This window comes from Poecilia mexicana, unplaced genomic scaffold, assembly GCF_051168715.1.
Source record: "Poecilia mexicana isolate PSO_F unplaced genomic scaffold, ASM5116871v1 scaffold_6, whole genome shotgun sequence".
In the NCBI taxonomy this organism is placed as follows: domain Eukaryota; kingdom Metazoa; phylum Chordata; class Actinopteri; order Cyprinodontiformes; family Poeciliidae; genus Poecilia; species Poecilia mexicana.
Window position 1 is genome coordinate 1,438,177 of NW_028263375.1, and position 24,403 is coordinate 1,462,579.

The 24,403-nt window shown below is 39.7% G+C and overlaps 1 protein-coding gene across 3 annotated transcripts; it reads left to right on the forward strand.

The window, feature by feature from the left end:
• Positions 1-2: 2 nt before the first annotated feature.
• Positions 3-23,778, forward strand: ano10a (anoctamin 10a). Of its 3 annotated transcripts, XM_088006043.1 has the most exons (16): positions 3-120; positions 3,083-3,232; positions 3,304-3,501; positions 4,300-4,434; positions 5,032-5,151; positions 6,280-6,464; positions 7,901-8,285; positions 9,219-9,274; positions 10,036-10,110; positions 10,201-10,389; positions 10,466-10,657; positions 11,085-11,213; positions 17,709-17,825; positions 19,639-19,655; positions 20,362-20,397; positions 22,492-23,778. In XM_088006043.1, exons 2-16 carry the CDS (start codon positions 3,103-3,105, stop codon positions 22,556-22,558), a joined length of 2,031 nt encoding a protein of 676 aa, XP_087862169.1. In that variant the 5' UTR covers positions 3-120; positions 3,083-3,102; the 3' UTR covers positions 22,559-23,778. The 3 variants fall into 3 exon arrangements, with proteins under 3 accessions (XP_087862169.1, XP_087862168.1, XP_014841998.2); XM_088006042.1 differs by lacking the exon at positions 19,639-19,655; XM_014986512.2 differs by lacking the exons at positions 19,639-19,655; positions 20,362-20,397 and having other exon boundaries at positions 5-120.
• Positions 23,779-24,403: the final 625 nt, after the last annotated feature.

Below are 24,403 nucleotides of genomic sequence, written 5' to 3' on the forward strand. Positions count from 1 at the left end.
TACTGGTGGTTTTCATCTTGGCTGAAAAAGGAACACATCCTAAACTGACAGCTGAGTTTTGCGGAAGTGGACTTTTATGTTTCCAACCCTGCAAACTACTGAGGAGGAATAAGGACTGTGGTGAGTGTTTCAGTGGGATCATCTGATCAAATTAGGAGGAGTTCTGGGAGTATGAGTGACGCTTTCAATGCCTCATTATTAGAGCAGTTCAGAAGTGACGGTGAAAGATCGGTAGCATTAACCCGTCCCCGTCCTTGTCGACGTCCACGTCCATGTCCTGCCTCCAGCTGCAGATTCCTCTGTTGTCAGTAAATGCAGCTTTTAAAAACTACACCTAACTGAATTATCTAGACGGGCAATATATTGTAGCACAGAACTGGAGTTTGTTTGTTTGTTTCTTGCTCTTTACCTTCACATGGTTACTTTTGAAATTAGCGACTTCTTATATCCTCAGTTCACTTACATTTTTCAATCCTGGTAAAATAGGGAATCACTGCAATCAAAAAAAGGACGTGGAGGAAATAGTTTTACTATAAATAAATAAATAAATAAATTACTAAAATAAAATAATTTATTTATTTATTCATTTAAAAATATCTTTGCTTACAAATACAAAGATAGAAGAAATGGAACACAGAATTATGTAACTTTGTTTTAGGCATGACTTTACAGAGTAAGTAGAGATGTGAGGTCAAAAGAATTTAACCTTCATATTTAGGGTTCATGACCACATATTTTCTTAAGGTCACTTGTAAATTGTGACAACTTTCAGGAGGAAGCCAATCCTTTTCCCTCTCTGAGTAGGGGCTCACTCTCCTCTCAGACTGTGGCTTTAATTGCCTCAACATTTCATCCTACATTTTATTCAACAATTTCTTTTGAGCTCTGTTTCCCAAATATTTGGAAAAATAATTTTCCAAAATATAAATGTGCACATTTATATTTATATTTATATAATTTATGTAATTTTTGTATTCTTACTTTACTCAACTTTCTCCAAGAGATCTGCTTCCATATTTTTCCAGGTGAATAATAATAGCAGTAGTAGTGATGATGATGATGATAATAATAATAATTTATTATTATTATTATTATTATTATTATTATTATTATTATTATTATTATTATTATTATATAATACAGAATATCATAATAGTAATAATACACCCATTCTTCCCCTTATATTGATTTTCATGTTAGTTTTATGTTATCAAATGTATTACAGTTTTATTTGTTTTTGAAGTAATTTTCCACACAGCCTCTGTCCACAGTACAGAGGAAAACATAGGAAAAGTGAGATTATTGATGCATTATTTAAATTCTGTTATATTAAATCAAGGATTGAATCAAATGTTATTCGCAATAGAAAGAAATAGACAATATCAATGAGTACTTTAGTGATTTTCTTTTAAGTGTGAGTGAATGTGAAGCAACATTTCTAAAAAATAATTTTATTTTCCAGCATTAGTTGGCTTCATTAATAGTAATCAGACAGGTAGTATGCAGAGGGAGACAGAGGAAGAACGTTCAGCAAATATCAGGTCGGTTATCGATCTGCATACTGCTGTACTGATGACTAGTATGAAACAGCTGCTCAACATCAAAACACTTTCATGGTCAGCTGATTCCAGCAGGGGGCAGCATAATGACTGGAACCTTCTGTGTTCATCTTTTTTTAACTCAGGGAGCCATCAGCTGAACTAATCCGATAGTCACACACCAGGTTGTGGGCTGAGAGCCCAACAGATGAAATCCACACAGCGTACACACACACACACACACACACACACACACACACACACACACACACACACACACAGCTCCTTGAATTTCTGACCAGGCTTTTCACAGGTCAGCCTGACTACAGTTCTGAGATCTACTACACAGTAAGGTCCGTGTGTTTACAGAGAAGCTGAGATAGGACTGAATCAGTGTGTAGAGCCACAACTATTAATATCCTGCTGTGAAGAGGCTCCGCCCTCCAACTGTCTGTCTGTATGTCTGTTTGTCTGTCTGCTTCTGTCAGGGTCAGTCTCCTCTGCTGGACTCTTTCCTTTCAGTTTCTGCTGAATGAAGCGTGTTCAGCACCACATGGGTGGAATAACATGTAGAAGTTCTTCCAGAGATTAAAATATCAGTTTATTCCTGAAAGTTCTCCGTGATCAGCGTCCACCTGACACACCTTAGGTAGGAATGCCAGAGAGATTTCGTGAACATTTTCCTTTGACTTACCTGGATGAACTTCCAGCAGCAACTGGTCTGGGCAAGCACAAGATTTTTTCTTTCTTTTACATTTCAGGATGTTATAGCTTGTCTTTTGCATACATTTGCATTTGTTTATAGCGCCCCCCTGTCCTGTCGTGGTCTTCTATAATTGAGGATTGTTTTGGTTCATTCACACCTGATAGTCCAGTAGACTCAATTGGGGACCAAAATTGCAGTATTTGTTCCATTTTCAGCTGCTGTGGTTCTGTTTCAAAAAGCTCTGTCAGTCCGCTTTAGTCAAACTCTGGTTTGGTTGCTTAGAAAGTCCAGTTTATTTATGGAGGTGTGAATACGTAATCCAAGACTGACTTGGAACAAAAAGTGAACTCTGGTGCGGTTTGAATGCATATATGAACGCCAAGCAAGCCGAAGACTGCTCCAAAAGCAGGAAGCAGACTACAGCATTCTGGGTAAATATAGCCAAAACAAACCTGTGAGCCTAGCACTAGAAAAAATGCCTTCTGTTCTTTTACCAAAGACAAAAGAGAAATCTTCCAACTGCTAAAATCTGATGCCACTCCATTTTTGTTTAGAAAGTTGTTCCTAATGTCTTATTAAGAGGATTTTGAGTAGTTTCCCTCAGTGGTTCTTGGTACAGCGGCCCATGGGTGAGGAGGTGAACAGGTTTTTCAAAGGTTTTGTTTCATTTGACCACAGCAGCTGAAAATGGAACAAAAGTTGGAGTTCTGGTCCTCAGTTGAACCGAGGCTACCGGACTATCACCTGTGAAAACATCCTTAATTTCAAACTGTTGATTCGTCCCAGTTCAGTGCCATGCTTTTTGAAATAACTAATCTCATTGCTGTTTCTGCTGCAGGAGCTCCAGCCGATGGGACAATGCAGCAGTCAGATGACAGCGGCGCTCCCTCCTTTAACCCTCTAGTGGTGCTGGAGTTGATCTCTGACACCAAGGAGGAGGCCATCACCTGGCTGCTGAGCAGGATCAGAACCCCACAGCAGGCTGGAGGTGTGACAGTCAGGTAGTAGTTGCTTTCCATTAGATTCCATATCGTTGCTAACGTCCTGTCTCCCACTCAGGTGCTGGGTTATTGGTGGAGCAGCTGGGCCCTGGAGTCAGTGCTGAGCATAAGGACAACCCCAACCTGTTTCTGGTGGGGGCGTCCTGGGAGAGGCTACTGTCTGGAGCTGAGGATGTGGGCCTCTTCAAGGAGTACAGTGACGGCTCCATGAGAGGCTTCACCTGCGCCAACAAGCACAACTTTAAAGACTTTCAAGGTCTGCTTTTAGCACAACTTGAACACAACACTAGTCATTTTCAGCCTCCAACCAGATTGTTCTTTGAAGTAGAAGTTACCCCTACAGGAAGAGAAGCGGCTTCCTCGTCCATCACTTTTGTTTGTGAATGATGCTTGTGTGTCAGATTTACAGAAGTAGCAGAAACATGCAAGTATGAAAGTTCCAGTTCAGGACTTTTGTGAAATGAAAGCGTTAAGGTCACAACCCTAGTTGTCATGTTTCAAACAAGCAGCTGTCCCGTTGCCAGAGTTACAGCAGTATTATGACAGACGCAGTCAGACACCTCAGAGTTTATTAGATACTCTGCTTCAGTAGGACAAATTCAGATGATCACCAGAGCCCCCAAAAACATACACCCAATGTGTTTCATTGTAGTTTTATGGTAGTGCATTATACTGAAGTGGAAATATCTTTCTCTGGCTGCAGGACGTTTGGAGTCTGTCTCTACTGGTACTACTGCCGATGTTTGTGAAACTGCTCAAAAATCGCCAAGTTAGAGTAGTTAGAAAGCATCAGTACAACAGCTTTCTATCCTTACAGATTCTCAGTGCATGTAGGTCTGGACTTTGAGTAGGCCATTGTAACAAATGCTTCGGTGTAACAAAATCCGTAGTAGCTCTGGCTCTACTACGGAGCCGGAGTTACAGGGTTGTGGAAGATAACCCTTCTCTCCAGTTTCATCTTTTCTGTAACGCGTCCCCACTCATCCCAGTCACAAGCTGCTGCAGAACCTGTGGTCCACACAAAGGAAACCATCTGTGATGTTTTTACCTCTAGGGGATGGAGACGGCTTCCTGAGCATGGCTGAGTGTCAGTACATCATCAAACATGAGCTGGAGACACTGAGAGCCAAAGATGAGACTCACGTACCCGGATACAGCAACGCCAAGCTTTATCCAGGGAAATCTATCAGTGAGTGTCTGACTGCGTTGTTTCAGATTCTGCTTCTGTTTCAGCATTTCACTCAAACACCAGACATTCATATTAATCTATTAACATGTTGTTCTCTTGGATTTCCAGGAGTTTTCTCATCTAACTGTAGGACTTTTCTACTTTAGGAGATTTTCAGTCGTTTTAAATTACTTTAAGCCTATAAATCAGTCAGTTGCTCACTACATGTCAGAAACTAGACTAACCTTAGTTTATCAGTAAAATTAATTTCACCTGAAGTGAATATTTAACCTTCCTATTTTGTTTAAACAGTCGCTAAGTTTAAACAAAACTTAGCGACTCATTTCTATAAATGACTCATTATTTGAGCACAACAGCAATTAGTGGTTTGGGGAATGAATTGAGCTGTTGAGTTTAAGCTCCATCTTTGTTTAGTCATGAGGGGGAGAAAAGCAGGACTGTTTGTCTTCATTATCACTTGAACATATTCATCTTCCCTAGAATCCTTGTCTGTATCTTCCTGATATATTTATAGTAGATCAGAGACAGAGTTATGTAAATTGATGACAAAAAAATGGAATTAAAACATTTTTTTTTATTATTATTTTAAAATCTCAGTACGCAGATTGCTGTCCAAAGGAATCCTGATCCAGATGTTTCCACTACATCATAAAGAAGAACTGAAGAGACTCTCCTTTTCTTGGTATAAAAAATTCAAGCTGTCCCTTCAGCCTCTAGGTAAAGCTGATTTCATCATATCCAGTTCAGTTTCATTCATTTCAATAGCACATATATTGGCACAACACAGGTCATCTGGAGTCCATCCATCCATGCACACACACCTAGGGACAAAATAGAGAGATGACTTAACCTAACCTAGTGCCTGGGGAGAATCCATGCATACATGCAGAACGGCCCCAGGCTGGGATTTCAAGTTCAGTTCAAGAATACTTTATTGATGCCAAAGGAAACCCAGAACCTTCTTGCTATAAGGCAGAAGTCCATCTGACTGCACCAATGTTCTGCCAATCATCTTAAGTCACTGTACAAAAAGTAACTATACCAAAACATCCAATTTACATGCAAAAATATTCAGTCAGTTACATCCAATCACACAGATTCCAAGTTGATTCCGTACATTATCAAAAACTGCATTCAAGTTCAGTTTGTTATTCAAACTAGTTAAAAATGTTCTTAATGTAACCCAACAGTTTGCATCGACTCATTGACTTTATAGTAATCCCTCATACTGAGCTGCATGCAGCGACAGTGGAGAGGAAAACTCCCCTTCAACAGGAAAAAACCTGCAGCACAACCAGAACCAGGCTGAGTGTGAACGGCCGGGGACAATCTCTAGAAATGTATCAACTGATGTTTTACTGACGTTTTTCTTCCTCTGGTCTATGACGCATCTAAACCCTGATGTATGAGGGTTAGGATCGTTTTCATTCAAAGTGACAACTGCTTCCTTGATAGGAAAGTAGTTTTAAATCCAAGTGGAAGCAAAGGAATGTTCCGTTTTTGTTCATTAAAACATCTGGTAGTTTGGGTTTATTAAACACAGAGCCTGCTGTTTGTGAATGTGTTCATAGACTGAATGAATGTTATTGCATATTATGATCAGAAAAAGTCCTGATCACCATCATAGGAACATTGGCTGATTTCAATCACTCTCAGATTGATTGATGCATCAGTAAATGTCTGAGCATTATTGTGAAGCTAGTAGATATTCAGAGACTGTGATGAAATGTGATGGATTCCATTTTCCCCTGCCATGTAATATTAATGTTTTAATGTGTCATTTTTCTTACTGAAACACTGTCAGTACTCCTACTCCGGTCTTTACTTTGCTCTTTCTCTTTCCAGATGAAATCAGACACTACTACGGTGAGGGCCAGGCGCTGTACTTTGGCTTCCTGGAGTACTTCACCTTTGCCCTGGTGCCTATGGCTCTGTTTGGAGTGCCTTACTACATGTTTGACTGGGAGGATTATGATAAATATGTAGCCTTTGCTGTTTTCAACGTGGTCTGGTGCACAATTATTCTGGAGGTATGAAAACTGATTTTACTGATTAAAGAACAAATCCATTCCAGCTCTGTAATGTAGTTAAGGTCTTCAAGAAGATCAAAATATTTGTCGATAAACATAAACAAATTAGTTTTTACATAGCAAAAAAAAAAAAAAAAAATACAGAAGTAAGCAGTTTTGTCTGTGTCAACACAATGACAGAGAGGAAAGACGGCAGCAATGATCCTACAGAAGCAATCGTTGCTTCTCATCAATCTGGAAGGAAAGAAATTCACTGTGTAACACTGAGACGTTATGTCCACATTGAGGACAAGACAGTTGGGCAACAAATCTACCTCAGATCAGTGTGTGAAATAACAGAAACAGGAGCTCCATGTTAGTTATAGCTACATGTTCAAGGCCATTAATGTCAGAAGAAAGCCTCTTGTCTCCCAGCCTAGCATACAGAACATGTTAGATTTGAGTTTGGGAAAACTATCATTTGGACAGGACGGCTGTGGCTTGTAGGTAGTGCAATTGTTTGCATTCAGAGGTTAAATTGTTGTAGGATAAGTTCTCACATATCAATGTGCCCCTGAGCAAGGCACTTAATCCCAAGTTTCCTACCAGTTTGCGTATTGGTGCATAAATGGGTGTTTCTGAGTGTGGCTATGTAAATGTGGCTCTAACATACCCTAGTTCTATCATGGGTAAGTGCAAATTTATTTCCGGTTGGCTGGATGATGTTCCTACATTTCTGTGGAGATATAGATCTTAAATTCCATTTATAATGGTCTTAAGAAGTCTTGATTTTGAGTTGGTGAAGTCTGCAAAAAAAACCTGCTTTAGAATAAACTTTCATTAGCTCCTTAAATGTAAAAGCTTTTAACTTGTTAGAAGGTTTTATAAATACTGAACCTTAGGTTTCTGCACACCTCTGTTAAAGTGTTCCTATTTTGTGGGTGTGAAATATGAAACCATGATAAATTATTTACAAACTTTTCCCACATTTAATGAGACACTGTATTCTGTACATCTCAGCTAGGAAACAAACATGTATTTGGGGCGACATGGTGTGGAATTTGTGTAACTGCTCACACCTTTAAACTAATAACTCTTGTTTCATCTTTAGCATTCAGTTTTCTTGGGTTTACACTTTCCATCAGTTGCAGTGAACCAGACTAACTTTAGAGTTCAGCTAGTCCTTGCTGGGTTTCTCTGGCTCTTCTGTATGTGAAGCCTTTTGCTAAAGCCATAGTTATCAGAGAGATTAGAATGGATCAGAAGATTCTGAGAGACATTCTGGGAACTTTGTAAGTTCCTGAGAGCAGCTGATTGTTCATTTAGGAGAGAATAATTTGGCAGCTAGTTTGTGTAAAACTGACAGGTAACACATAGTATTATTTGTTCAGAACCATAGAAGCATGTTGATAACAGCTAACAAGTTTACCGGACCCTCTCTCCTCCTCATCCTCCAGCTGTGGAAGAGATCCAGCGCCACCCTGGCCTACCACTGGGGCACGCTAAGCAGGAAGAAGGCCTTCGAAGAACCTCGGCCTGGGTTCCACGGCGTCCTCGGGTACAACCCCGTGACAGATAGGGAGGAGCCTCTGTACCCCAACGCCAAGCGCCAGCTGAGGATCTACCTGGTGTCACTGCCCTTCGTCCTGCTCTGCCTCTACCTGTCTCTGTACGTCATGATGATCTACTTCCAGATGGAAGGCTGGGCGCTGTCTGTCCATGACCAGGACCCTTCGTTCTGGACAGGAGTGCTCCTTTACATCCCCAGTATTATCTACGCCGTGGTGATAGAGGCTATGAACCTTGTTTATAGATACGCTGCTGAGTTCCTCACAGAATGGGGTGAGAAGGTCTAAAAACTCTAAATCTACACAAACACAACTGATCAATAATTTATTCTGTACGGAAGCATTTCACTGCCAGAGTTTGGAAATAAATTCAGGAGCGACATAAAGTATAAAGTTTCAAATTAAAATGAAAATTATTATATAATGTTATATAAAATAATTCTTATTATTTTATTGTTTCTTTCTTCTTTGACCATATCAACAAAAAACACACTCTGTGCTACAAATACCTAAAGAAACACACTGAACTCTTTGCTTTTATTGCACAGTTTTTGTTTCTGTTCACTTCATCTCCACGCCTGTATTTGATTTGTTTTATATCCCAATAAAAAAACAAAAAATGGGAAAAAAAAACAGTAAAATCAAAAAAAATAAACATTCCTATTTTAACTAGATGCAAAACTCGTAAAATGAGAATGTTTCTTGTTTAACAAGATATAAAAACTCTCCTCTGACAAATTTCGACTTTTTAAAAAGGCATTGAAGCAGTTTGCCATGATTCTCCTTCTCACCCCGTTTCCTCTAGACAGCATCTAAAAATCCCTAGAAATGGCGCTCTTTTACTGTTGCAACTTTCTCATTTAGACAAGAAGATAATTTGGTGTTAATGAGCCATAAATCTTATGAGTTTTTATTAAAATCTTGTTAAAATGGGAAAGTGTTCTCCTTTAAACCAGATACTGCTCCTGAAATTTTTTCCAGCCTATGGCAGTTAAACACTTCTGAGTTTAAATCACACTTTTTTGATTATACTGGTTAGAGGACTTATGAGGGCAGCTGTCAGTCACTGGATTTTATTTATGGAATCAGAATAGAAAGAGTTCAGATTTTTATTTGCATGGACCACTAAGCAGTTCTGAACTGTTATTTTTTCACATAAAATGGTTTAATGCTGACACACTCAATGTTTTTGTTGATATGTGTTTAGAAAATCACCGCCTGGAGTCTTCATATCAGAACCACTTGGTCCTTAAAGTTCTTGTTGTGAGTATAAATGACGGTGTGCTGTGTGACCACTAACACAATCAGTCTGCAGGTTTATGGGGTTGTTATTTTCACACAGAGTCAGGATGGTTTGGATAGAATTATGACCCTTAATAAGTAAAATGATCATCTGAGAAATGTTTTTCTTTCTGTTTACCTAAAATTAAAATTAATTTTATCATCTGGAACCTTCAAGTGGCACAAAAGCAGAAGCAATCAGTCAGGGTATTTATTCAAGTAAAGCTTATTTGTATGGCATATTTCAGCAGTTCAAAATGCTTTACATCATAAAAACATCACACAGTCATCAATTATGAAACAAGCAGTAAACATTACATTTTGTCAAATGATGCGGTCGTCAAAATGATCAAGCAAAATTTACATCGCAAATATTGATCAATGTTCCAGTAACTATGAATCAAATAGAGCTGTAAACAAATGGGCCTGGATTTAAAGGAACTCAGTGTTTCAGCTGTTTTGCCATTTTCTGGAAGTTTGTTCTAGATTTGTGGTGCATAGAAACTGAATGCTGCTTCTTCATGACATTAGTCCTGTAATCCAGGAAATATTCTTCAGGTGATAAAAGGCTTTGTACCTGTCTGTATGTGTCTCTGAAGGTCCACGTCAGAGTTAATCACTACACTCAGATTTAAAGCCTCGTCACTAGTTTCTAGCTGTGATGAGGCTAGAAACTAGATCTGCTCTGTTCTACTCCCACGTTCAGGCTCTTATTGATCTAATCTCCTCATCTTGTCATTTAGTTTAACTTCTTCAACTGTTTCGCCTCGCTGTTCTACATCGCGTTTGTAATGCAGGACATGGTGCTGCTCAGTCAGGTGCGTTCCCTCCTTTCCGGTTTATTTGCTCCTCCGTGTGCACCCATGTTTAGAACCATCTCACATCTTTTCCTCCTCTCCTGCTGTTAGAGTCTGGCCACCTTACTGATCACCAGTCAGATCTTGAATCAGTTCATGGAGGCCTTCTTGCCTTACTGGCTGCAGAGGAGACGCAACAAGAAGATGATTCGCAAAGTTCAGAAGAGAAGAACTCCCGGGGACAAAGAGCTCCCTCTGGCGGAGCAGGTCCGTCTGGAGGCCGATATGAGCACGTACTTGGTGAGCTCAAGTCTTCCGATGAAAGCTACAGCAATCATCCCAGCAGAGTCTGATCTCTGAGGTCTACTTCTCTCAGGGAACGTTTGACGACTACCTGGAGCTCTTTCTGCTCTTCGGCTACGTCAGCCTGTTCTCCTGCGTCTACCCGCTGGCTGCCGTCCTGGTGGTGTTGAACAACGTCACAGAGGTTTACTCCGACGCCTTCAAGATGTGTCATGTGTTCAAAAGACCCTTTGCTGACCCGGCTGCAAACATCGGAGTCTGGCAGGTTGGTATCCGTCAGCTTTTTCTGCACAAAGGAACATGGTGTTTATTCATAAACTGAGGGAACAGCAAAGGTTTAGAAAACAGAGGAGAACTGCTCTCATGTTGATCTAACTTCATTTAAAGAGAATGTTTCAGGTTGTTGGTTGAAATCTGAGGTGTACTAGATGGATTTCTGTAGACCCTAGAATGCAGTTAGTTCATATTTATTAATTCCTGTCAATAATTATAAACAATAAGATCAAAGAAAACTAAAGTCATATCATAGTAAAGAAATCTGTTTCACTGTTTAATGTGGGCATGCTCAGGTTCCTTAAAGAGATCTAAACATTAAAACACAATGTAAAGGTAAAAAAAAAACAAAAAAAAATTCCATAATCCCTTATTCCCCCTTTAAAATGTTCTCTCTGTGTGCCTCTGACTCTCCGCAGCTCGCCTTTGAGACCATGAGTGTGATTGCTGTTGTGACCAACTGTGCGCTCATTGGCATGTCTCCACAAGTCAAAGCATACTTCCCCGAGTCTGAGACCCAGCTCATCCTGTGGACGGTGGCCATCGAGGTAAATCCACTCAACTCATGCCAGCTCCAGGGCTGTGTTCTGGAACATCACTAACATCGTAATTGTTTTAGTGAGACTTAGTTCAGAACAAAGAGAAGCTTGTCCTAACAGAGGATGGATTGAAGCCCCAAATAAATCACTGACATGCAATGAGAAAGGTTTGGTACACCCTGATGATGAGCTGCTCTGATTTATATGTGCAGCTTAAATACTGAAACTACACAGAAAACATGAACTGAACACAATGGTTTGAGTGAATAGGTAAAAAAACATTCACAATGAATTCAAACTGGTGAGCTCGGTTCATTTTTAAAGAGTAATGCAGTGCTATGTTGTATAATTAGGCCATCCTGGGAATTAAATTGTTCAAAGGAATAATTAAAGGCCCCAAATTATCCTGAAAATCCCACATCATACCATCAGAAGCAGGATACGCCTCACTGTGTAACTGTGGGCATCCAGCAGCTGATGGAGTTTCCCTCACTAGATGGAGCCACAGTGCAAGTTGGCTCAGATGAGAGGAGGTTCTGTGAGAGAATGTTGGCTGTATGTAATATAATGTTTTAAAATAATAAAAAATAGGATTTAGCCTTCAATTCAAACTTACTTAATTAAGGACAGCATATTAAAGCAATGTTACATGTTAAAAGCAGAGCGACCTTGATTTTGTACTTACGTTTTCTAACCACAGGCTAATTTGCAAACCTAGTCTTTGGTTGGACCTTTATTAAAAGTCACTGAATTAAATTTCTGCCACTACAAGCAAGAAAAACATGAAATTGCATATTCTCCACAGCAGCGTATGTTGCTATTCATTAGTGTTCACATTTGTTTTTGTTTTTACCATTGTTTCACCTGGGAATTAAAAACTCTGTTGCCATTTTTACTGTCGATGTAAACTGTTCCACATATGAGGACGGCTGAAGGCCTTAAATGCGCTAATTTACAGGTCTTGAATTTTGTTGTGTTTAAGTCGAATATATGTCGTTTTCTGTCAGGCAAAGTTTGATTTTCAGTTTGTTCTGCGACACAATTTGGTAACCTGTTAGCTGCTAACATACATTTGCTAGCTAGCTAGGTTTTTTTTTGAGTCCATCATGGGGGCAAACAAATTTATCGCCAATAGACTGGATGATGCTCGTTTTCTCCGCTGGCTCACTTCTGTTGCGATCCCTTACATCAAAATGGGTTTTGGAGTAGAAACTCGGTGCAGGTTGTAGAGAGGCTTATTTCACAACTTATGCGATGCTTGATTGCGACAACAGCAGGATCACCAACCATTCCCTATATTTATATGTTTTTGTCTTAAATTTAATTCAAGATGATGTTTAAAAAGTCTTAGATTTGACACAGATGTTTTCTCCATCTGTGGATATTGATTTTCACTGTGGTTCCCTGGAGTCCCAGTGCTTCAGAAATGACTTTGTAACTCTTTCCAGAGTCCAGACTGGCTGGTATCAGAGACTTTCACCCTTTCATTTTGTTTCATTTTGTCACACAGGTCTGATTCCTGTCAGACCTGTGTGTGACTGGTAAAGGTCGCATTGTATATTTTAGTCCCCTTAATTTAAAAACTGAACTAGATTTTACTCAGGTTATCCTTGTTGGATCATAAAATTAGTTTGACGATGTGAAACATCTAAGTGTAAAGCAGAAGAACTCTGAAGGGGGGTAAATACTTTTCCTCAGCTCTGTAGACACTGTGAACTGCTCCAGGAGCCGGTCAGTTGGACTCTGACAGCATACTGCCTCTCCTCTGTCTGAGGCGTCCTCTGGCCTGGAGCCATGCGAACATGACTTTTTATGGCTGTGGACTGAACACTGTCCCGGGGTTCTGGCTGCAGGTGGGATGCTGCTCCGCTGAGCCCAGACAGAACCAGGACAGCTCCCAGCATGCAGCCAGCCAGTAATGCACCAATCAGAGCCATCCTGTGTGTTTGTGATAGAGGAAGAGTCAGCTCCTGAGTGTGCTTTGAACATGTTTCCACTTCATCAATATCATCAACATGCACATTTATTAGAACAGAGCAAAGGGGCAGAGCTTCCACTGACTGAGTCTATGAAGACCAGCTGGGTGTGTGTTTTTACACACAGTTGGGTTTAAATTCAGAAGTCGCTGCTTGTTTCTTGGTTGCTGGGCGTCTTGTAGCTTTCTGGCGGCGGTGCTGTGATACCTGGGTAATTACTGTATGAAGCTTCCTCGCATCACTGAGCAGTAACCAGGCAACAGGCCGGCCTGTCTCAGACTCAGAGATTTTCTTTTAGAGTGACAGGGCTGTCTCATTTCAGAGCAGCTGGACTTACAGACCAAACCCTCTGAGCAGAGTTTGCAGCTTCAGCAACCAGCTGGACCAAACAGCATCAAGAGGGGAATAAAAATCACTGCTCTGGGTTTGTTAATCCTGACTTTTTTTAGTATTGGTTGACCTGGTCTGTAGCTTAGTGCATGCAGTTTAATCATACCTTTATATTTTTCAGATTTTGCCAAAATCTAAAGACCCTAAAAACTGAGCCATAACCTTTTAAATCTAACCCCAGGCTTACCAAACACTCAACAGATTCCACGTCTTTATCAAAAAACGTTGTAGTTTTAGGGGGTAGTTACTTTTCACCTAGGTTAGCTTATATTTTGGAAACTGCTTTTTTGTATTTATCTTTGTCTGATATTAACATCAGTTTGATGATGTTCTACAGAAAGCAAAATATTCTATATGGGTTAATATTCTGCTACCTGTTTATCATGTTTCATCTCATTGTTTTTGTTTTACCAAACCACTGTGTTATTCTGAACCATCATCATCATCATCATCATCATGGTGCTCCACATCAGGCCAACACAGACTGGTGGATCTTTATTTTCTTTCATTCTGTGCCCAGAAGGATCTGGCATTCAAACACTGTGTGTTGGCGGACTATGTGAAACATGAAAATGTTAATTATGCCTCATTATTGGTTTGTTTACTTAAAGCCTCCAGATAATATTAGTTTCCACTTTGGTAAGTGTTCTGAATGCATCCAGTTTGAATCTTTGCAGAAAGGCTCTCTTTGAGAATAGAAACATAAATAAGCATTAAGATAAACATTTTTGATCATTTTTATTCATCCTTTTAATAAGATAAGATATTAAACATCTGCAGTTGTAACGTGAGCCAAACTGCCCAGCCTGCAGAAATACATTACGTCAGATTGAAAGTAAATGCTACATTGTTTATGGCGTATTAGTTGAATATTGAATGAAAAGATTGAAATGTTAATTTTCTCACTAACATGGGTGGGTGCCATGGTAATGTACTGTGTTGAGTACTGGGCAGTGGATATAGCACTGCAACTTCTGCCAGAATCTTCAGAAGTGAAGCTGCTTATAATTGCTCAGGATAGAAAACCACCTGGATTTATCTGTTCAATCATTTTACACAAATGGTCAAGCTCTGACTTACGATATTCCTAAAATTTCATTTATTATTCACAAGGTTTTTGTCTGACAAGTAATTATTTATTCACATTAAGCTAGGACAGTCTAGGCAACCAAAAAAGTCTGATTTCAGAGGTGTTTCTACATGTTAACTCACAAAGGCTAACAGCAGTTAGCTCCCTTTATCCTGGCCAGGTTCTTTTCCATCTGCGGGATGATTCCCATTCAAATATCTCAGTGTAAGGTTTAGAACAAGAACTCCTGCTAAGGTCGTATTAGAAACCTGAGGACGGATTACTTAACATATGTTCTGCACATCCACCAAATGTCTGCAGCATCGTCATGGTACAGCTCCCACCTACAGAAAAATATTCACTTACCTACAAATTGTGCCGAAGTTTGACTGTGCTGGTTGCTGGGAGACCAAAGGAAGTAATGAGCTGTTAGGTTCTGTCAGGCTGATAGAACAGGACTAGCATCACAGCTACAGCTACAGCTACGGAGAAGAGAAGAAAAACACTTCCATACATACTCCACTGTGTGAAGAACTGAATCTTTTCAGTGTTGACTCACAAAATATGTGAATAATCTGACATGGTACACAGATGAAGTTATGGGGTGTGCTTCCTCTGAGATAGATCAGCTCTGTCACACACACACACACAAAAGTTTGTATTTAAACCCATATTAGGACTTTGAGTTGACTTCCAATGATAACTGCATTTATGCCTAACCCAAAAATTTCCCTAACCATAGGCCATACATACACACACGCACACACACACATCAGGACTGATGCAAGCTACAGTAGCTGGAGGGAGCAGATTCAGACTTGGTGCATGGATAAAACCTGAACATATCTGCCGTCTATCACACTGCTATTATTCTTTAATTGATAACTGTGGCTTTAAATACTGAGACAACAACACTGCTAAGGAAAACAACAAGCATCAAGAAGGATGCTGCTTGATTCAGTCAGCACAGTGCAGCACTGTGCACTTTCCCTAATCAACAAAGCACTTTCCCTAATCAACAAACAAAGATCTCTGGTCTTATCGAGTTGTCACATTGATTGAATATGCACAATAAACACTATATGCACAATAAACACTCCGGCTCTTAGCTGATTGCTCATGTTGTTAGAAGCTAATTTATATATCCGATGGTTCAGCAGCTCAAGGTTACCCTGAACCCTGAGGATGTTCAGGCACAAACCATAAAGCGTGTTTTGCCTGACATAATGGAAGTGGTCAAACTGCAAACACTGTCTGCTCTGTCACTGCTGCTCTGAGGCGTGCTAACATCATTCTCCTTCCGATCGGTGATAAAGCATTCATTTTGTCCACCACCGTTATGATTCAAAGTTATTGTACACATGGATTGAATATCATATTTGGCTAAAGAGGATTAGTTTTCCATTTTGTTTACAAACACAACCAGCATTAGAAATAGAAGCCTAATGTCAGTAAATAGTGGTTTCCTTGGAGACATTCAGTTTATGATTAATGCGAAGCAAATAAGCTGCACAAAGTGAAGCATTTACTTTCTGTTGGAGGCCTATCAGACTTTGTGGCACCAGGAAGCTTGTTAAAACAGCACACACTAACTCTGGTGTAGGGTTGTTAGTCTTCCTTCATCTTATCAGTTTCTCCTCATTGGCTCTGGCAGCGTTGGAGATACTTCCTGATTATATGTCAGCCTGAATAAAGCAAAAACAGACCCTACCCAGTGGTGCTTTATTTATTACCTTCTCCTGAACTCAGCAGGCTCTTCCTCTATATGGAAGGACAGATTGGATTGCAGGTGCTGCTCTGCTCTGTTGTAAAGAAAAAAAGAAAGTCCTTGATTTACTGGTCTGTCTCACTTGTGATCATGAGATACAGACCATGACTGAAAGAATGACATCCCACACACAGACAGCTGAAATGAGCTTCCTCTGTTGGATGGCTGGGCTTAGCTTCAGGGATGGGGTGAAACTTTCTGTCACACAAGGGGCAGTTAGAGTGGAACCACTGCTTCTCTGCATCAGAAGGAGTCAGGATGCCTCCTTGGTTCTTCCCTGTGGAGGCTTTCATGTCCCATTGGTAGGAGACCCAGAACGAGAGTCATGTATGGATGCACACATTAGAAACTTTGAAACACCCTTTGCTTCTACCAAATCCAGAGTCCAGTACACACTCTGCTCTGTACATCTGCTCTGTGGTGGCGCTGTTACATTGTGCACCAAATGGGACACACTGAGGAATCCAGCCTCTCAAAACTTAATTGGTTCTTAAATATGTTTCCCTTTTCATCCAAAACACTTTTCTTACTTAAGATGGACTCAGAGTCTCTTTAAAGATTTTTTTTTCACTGACGTGTTTCACTTGTGCAACAAACTATTCTACTTAACTTAGCTTAGCTTATCTTAGCTTAGCTTTTCTCAGCTTAAATTTTCTCATGAGCTTAGCTTAGCTATGCTTTTCTTTTCTTAGCTTGGCTTACCTTTTTTTTTTAGCTTACCTTATCTTAGCATGTCTTTTCTTGGTGAATCTTAAATTTTATTATGTTAGCTTAACTTAGCTTTTGTTACCTTATCTTATCTTTTCTTTTCATAGCTTAACTTTTCTTAGCACACCTTAGCTAGCCAGTGATTTATATGTAAATAATGTATCATTTTGAGTCTGTATGAAATAGAGAAACTTGTGTGCTGTTTATTTTTATTCTCACCCTGGGTCACACACTTAATTTAATAGGATTCTTGATCATGATCAGAGCAGGTAAATGTTTGAACACAAAGCAGGCGAGGGAAGCTGGTTATGATGATCAGTCTGGCTAAAACCTCTCTGACCTCATCAGGATCTTTGTCCTGGTAAATCTGATGGAGGTTCTGTCTGTCGATCAGTCTGTCTGTCTCTTTCTGATTTACAGCAGAGGAACAACTCAATAAAAATAAAAAAAACCTGAATTTTGCTGTGTTGTCATTTCTTTCAAACTAAGCTTCCATTACTTCATGTTGACAAAAGCAGATTTAAATAAACATGAAGATGATGTACTCTGATGTGCTCTTTGATTCTGATTCTTTGACTTTTTTATAAATATAGCATGGACTGCTGGCTTTCAAGTTCATCCTGACGTTCCTTATCCCAGATGTTCCCAAACACATCCAGATCAAACTGGCCCGGCTTGAGTTCGAGTCACTGGAGGCTCTGAAGAAGAAGGTAAATAGATTGATTTGGATTCTCTAGGACGTCTGGACTTTTCTTGGTTCTTAAATATGTTTCCCTTTTCATCTGAAACATTTTTCTTAGTTAAGCCTATGGACTTGGAGTCTCTTTAAAGAATGAATTTTCTTCGTATCAGTGATTCTTCTTACAACTAGTAGCTTCATATGTTGGTCTGGTGGATCCAGATGATAACAAACCATGAATGGCTTTTTGCTGGTATCTGTGTAACTTAAATTATTTCCATTGTCTGTTTGGAAACTTTGGGCTTTTTCTTTAAAACTGTAAACATCTTTTAGGTTTGAAGTTGAAAGACGTGTTGACAGCTTTGAGCAGATCTTTGATTCTTCCAACATTTAAAGAAAACACAACTGAGTTCAGTGAAAGAGAAAAAAAATACTAGGTGGAAGGACATGTCATCACACATGTGGTTTGATTGTCTGAGAGAAATGTTCCAAGCACAATATCCCAGTGCATTTTAAACCAACAACATTTTAAACGTAACATCATTGCTGGACGAAGACTGTATCATCTCAAGGATTAAGTATCCAAAACAGCCTCAGCACTCCTGATCACCAAAACATGTTCAGACCAACAAACGCATAATGACACCAAAACAGAGAATGATAACTAAATCCTAGCAGCTTGGTGTAGTTTTTCTTATGAGCTTAGCTTAGCTACACTTATTTTTTTCTTAGCTTGGATTAACTTGTCATATATTCTTAGTTTTTAGTTTATCTTTTCTTAGCTTAGCTTAGCTTGACTGACTGTTGAGTCAGATGTAAATGGCTCAACAGTCATTGCCTCCACACACTATTTAGACAGTAAGTCCACACTTTAGACCAGCAATAAAGGTAACTTTAGAGAAAAGTGAAAGAAATCCTGGAAGTCAAACATGAAAAACCAACACTAAACAGAAATTGTGACTTCAGGTTCCATTTTTCTAACACGTACAGTGAAGCTTGGACTCTACTCCCCTGAACAATTCACCTGAGGTCATCTTTTCAAAATAAGTCAGATATTGGCACTATTAACACGTGTATTGTCAAGTGACAATGACTCAAACTTTAAACCAGATGATCTTTCTATCTCACGCTGTCTCAGAGAGTTAGCATTACCAAGATGATTCTAGTCCCCCAGTGTGTGGTAAACCTGGCAGCCCACCAGGCTTTACTTGCCTTCCTACCCCCACCAGGTTAAGAAAAGCCTGGTGGGAGGGCTTTACTTAGCCTGCTTATTGTAAATAAGTTTATTTAAATAAGTTGATTTACAGTAAACTTATTTATTGTAAACAAGTTTTTTGAATGGCGTGCAAGGGGCCACGCACCAGTTGCTCTGTCTCCTCCCTGCTGGTTGATCTCCAGCACTGACACTGTGTCTGTTGTGGATCTTGCGCACCACTTCTTACTCTGACCGAACGATTTGAAAGGTGCCTTTGCAGAGCAGGTCCACCTGCACTGGCATTATAAACCCTGCAAGAGTAGAATTGCAGCACCAAGGTACAGATCAAGCCACGCCGCTTCATCCGCTTTGATAACATAGAATACAGATTTCCTATGTTGTCCCACAACGTAGGAGACATTCCATTGTGCTGCTACAGTGTGAATACCTGTTAGTCTGTGGCTCTGGAGCATGCAGGTGTGTGTTAAACACTAAACGACGAGGGAAAGACATCAGCAATGTCACATTCAGAGTAACACTGACAGCATTTCTCCATCCCTCCTGTGACTTTGGGTTTAAGGCCCAACTTCTCATACCAGCTGCTGGTTTCTGGCTCATTGAGTCGTTCTCTGTTCTCTTGCTTCTCCAGAGGCAGATAAATGCAGGGTGAGTAGCTCCGGGTTGGTTTTCACTTTGATTGCCATCATTTCTCACCAATGATTCCCCCTCTCATCCCCTCATAGCAATCACACGTTAATACTCTAAAATGTTGCACACTTTTCTACTATCTAAACCCCTGACTCAGTTTGAAATCTAACCCGTAAAGCTCCACAGTATAATACTGCTGCAGCTGTAATGAACTTATTGATCTGTTTTCCAGCATGGGCTGAAATCTAACACTAGAGCTTGTTGTGTTCTTAGGTTTGAAAATGTCTTTTTGTTTTGTTGATTCAGAGATTGGCTATCCAGGTCACATTTGAGAGAAGAAATGCAAACTCTCCTAACTCTAAGATTTAACATTTGAAATTAAATAAATACCACCATATATTAACAGCAGTGACCTGTAATAAGCCATAATGTCTAAGAGTAAAGTTAGACGTGTTCTAGAAGGTTAAATCACCAGTTGAAAATGGTTTTTTGTTTTACAACTTACAACTTTATTGTTATTTTGACCTAATTTTAGGGCCAATCAGAACTTTTACAGAGTTAATTTGGGTAGTTTAAACTTCTAAATCTGAATGATTAAGAACCTGACGTCCTGACGTAAAGTTAAGACTTCAATACTCTGTAAATAAATTTGCAGATTAATATTTTATCTGATTTTCCTTTGTGTGTTTAATGTTGGGCTAAAGCAAAAATTTTTCTCTTGCAGATGCAAGAACCTAACATGGCACAGATGTTCCCAGAGGTTTGCTTTATATGAAAACAAATAATGTTTGGATCAAAAAAATCATGGATGGCCACCATGGTCATCAGGGAAAATCTATATTTGCACTAAAACTGGCACTGCTAATCACAAATGATACATTTTGGTGTCAAATGATACATAATAATTGGACCCATAGAAATTATATTTGCCAATAATTGTTTGATTTTGAAGATGGCTACCATCTTTGTCATGGAAATTTTATTTTTGCACTCAAATCTCTAATTAGATTGTTTGGTGTCAAATCACAGCCTTCATATTCTGAACCTTAGAAATCATATTTTCTTGAACTTGTCTTCCTTTTTCTTTACATTTTTCAAAATGACCACCATGGCTGCAAACCAGAATATATGTTTGCTCTAAAACTGGCTGTAGCTACTGCTAGCAGTGGGTACAGCTAGCCAAAAAGTAAATAAATAAATAAACAAGAACCACTAAACATGTACAAAATTTAGCAGGAGCTAACACTAAACTTCGAAACACATAAAGAAATTAGCAAAAGCTAACACCAAACCGCTAAACGCATAAAAAATGAACCACTAAGACGACTGTTGCTCTGTTTATGTCACACATCTTCTCCTTCCAGCTGACGACAGATTTCAGACTTACTGACAGCAAAGTCCTCAGTTTGAGTTTTGGCTTCTGATTTTGCTACATGTTATTACTTTAAAGTTGTATGAGTTTGATGACATATTTGTCTAAAAAGCTCAAAAATGGTGGCCATTTTGAAATTGAAATAGCTAATGAAAAACAAACAGGCTGATCATGCAAATTGTTGCATCCGCATTTGAACATTTTTTTACAGTAATATTCAGCACCATTCAAATTAAGTTTCCCTCTGGGATCAATAAAGTATTTTTGAATTAGAATTTGAATATAGCGTGTCATCAGATTGTTGTCCCATAGGCTGCGGCTCCCTTCGTTTCGTGTCTAATAATATCGCAATGAGATAATTGATGCCTATTGACTCTCAGTTCAGCCTCAGGCACAGAGAAGTTTTAAGTTTCGCAGAGTTCACATTCCCCCATGAGACACTCGATCAGGCCGATGAAAGGATTCCTTGGCTGCACATGTCCGGCTCCATACCGCCTCGCTGTGCAGCACCATGTGAGCGGATCAGTCAGCGCTGCCTCCAACCCGCTGTCACACCGGACGTACAGTAGCTGACCCATGTTCCTCCTGGACCCAAAGTTTTGTCCAGGTCTGCCTACTGACATTTTCAGGAACAGAAGTGTCCAAACCCTCATGATGTCATTCAGTTCACACACTGATTGGACTGTTGGTACTCAAGTACTCAAGTCTACTTTCTCTTGTAGATGGAAGTTTTTTTTTTTGTTTTTGTTTTTTTTTTTTTTTCAAAAAACTGCTTCAGAAGGAATCCGAGTAATCTTTTTGAAGAGGTCAAGTCTAAACATCCAAACCCAGAGAAGAATTAATATATCTTTCTTTTTTTGTGCCACTCTAAAATGTTGTGAGGTGCCACCGGACCATGCATGGGTTCTCCTCACAAGCTCCAACTTCCTTACACTGTTAGAAATATAGTCGCATTAAATTAATTAGTGTTTCTGCATCACTGTCTTCATGATGCATCTGTCATATTGGATAATATAAATCTAGAAATGTCGGGCATGGTTTATTATGAAAACCCAACATGAGTGTAAAAGGTTACCTCCTGAGTAATTAGAGTCCAGCTTCCTTATGGTGAAATATGGTGGTGGCAGCATCATGCTGCCTGGATGCTTTTCTTCAGTAGGAGCAGGGAGGCTGCTCAGAGTTGATGGGAATTTGGATGAAGGTAAATCCAGAACAATCCTGGGGGAATCCTGCACTGAAAAAAGAGAATATGGATCCAACTTTAAAACAAAAAGTGTTAATTCCAATTTGTCTTAAGTTGGAGCTGCATTGTGTTTTTTTCAGTGTTGGAGGCTGCAGAAGACCTGAGAACTTCCAGCCATGTGCAATCCTGCACATGGATTGTTTATCACATTTCACCATTTGGAAATGTGTAAAACCGTCTCAGTCAAACACTGTGTATCGTATTGAATGAACGTGATCGTGTTTCCTTTTGTGTTTCAGAAAATGCTGGAAGGCACGGAGTTCAGGAAGAGCGTCCAGTGAGGAGAGGAGGACCTGCAGACTCTGACGACCCACACTCCCTTTGTGTTTGCTTTAAAAATCCCATCGTTGTTATTTTTTACAGTTTATTGTTTTTATGCATAGTGAAAATATGGTTAATATTAGTGGAGCAGACATGTATGAAAGGTTTATTATGTTGAACGGTCTGAGCACTAAAATGGGTTCTGGGTTTGGGGTGATGGACGACTAGAGACATGTTGGGATGAATGAGCTGCTGTTCAATTTTTCTGCAGATATGATGCACTGTAAAACATATTTAGTTATTCCAAAGAGTGTTGATGAAAATAACTGCTTTGGTGTTCTCATGTTCAGCCACTGAAGTCACTTTGGGTTCAGTCAGTATTTTGGTTCAGAACAGCACAAACTAGCATGTTCTAATTATAAATGTGTTAAAGGCTGCAAGGTGTGTGGTCACCTGATTGGCTGACAACACAACGCCCTAATGTACGAAAGCAAAGAAAGGCCAAAAAGATGCAACCACTGAAAGCAACATCAGAATTTATTTTAAAATCTGAACCAGATCCAGCTGGGATTGGATTTATCTGGACAGATACTTCGGCTTTTCATTGCTCTCGTAAAGACGATCACAGCGGAATGCCATATAATCACAGCATGTGTTAAATCATGAATTCTTCACATCCAGGGTAGGGACACATACACACTGGCGTGTGAGGGCCATTGTAGAGGGCCGACTAAAACAGTTTGAGAATAATCTCAGAAATTTTCTAGATAAAACATAGAAATTTCTGAGTTCCAAAATTTGAAATTTTGGGAGAAAAAAAGTTCAGAAATTTTAAGATTAATCTCAGAAATTTTCTAGAAATAACATGGAGATTTCTAAGTTTGAAAAGTCTACAATTTGCTACAAAAAGTCTCTGAATTTTTAAATTAATCTTAATTCAAAAGTTGAAAATGGTAAACATTTGAAACTGAACATTTCTAAGTTCTCAGGAAAAAAAGTTGTAGCAAATTTTTGACTTTCAAACTACTTAAAATTTCTAGAGAAACCAACTAAATTTCTGAGTTTTTTAGTTGAAATTTACTCCTTTATTTTTTTTACTACAGTGGCCCTGATACGCCATCATACACAGAAGATGAAGTGCACTCCTGTAACCTCCTGGTGCCTTAGTTTCCTGCTGTTTATTCTATAAAATGTACCAAACAGGTTGCAGCAGGTTGCTTTGGTTCAGCCTTGGCTTCAATAAACTAACAAACCTGGAACTTAAACATGAGTCCAGTTTTTTCTTCTCCTCCAACAGAAGAGATTTTCCAAACTCTCCTTCTATTTGATTTCATCTTCAGAGACATGAGCTGTTGGAAACAGAGTTTGTGTCCAGTGGGCGTGATGTGTTGAAGGAAACCGGACCTTTTGTCTTCCTCAGAGTGTGTGTGAGGAGCACACGGCGTGCCAGCTGCTCTGGAAGCTTCTGGGTCATTTGAGCTGAGAGTGAGTGCCCCTCCTCAGCGCCAAGCAGCTGAAAGCTTTTCAACACCTTTTCCTGCTCTGAGTATCATTCAGAGACCCTCACAACTCCCATCTGAATCACGTGAAGACAGACCGCTAAAGTCCACTCAGTGTTGGAGCTGAATGGACAGAGAGGCAGGAGGTCCATGAAGCAGGACAGACAGAAACAATCTAGAACTATGAGAATGAGAAATGATGTCAGTCCTGCTGGGATTTAAGATGGATTTTCACATCCCAACCTGATCTCTGGAGCAGATCCAGGGGAAACCCAGGCTGGAGGGTCGCTTGACCTTTTAGGAGGCAGAGCTGGATTCCTCTGGCCGGGTTGGTCCTGCTCACACTTCTCTGTCTTCTCCTGTTCATATTCAGCAGCTCTCCTATCTGTGG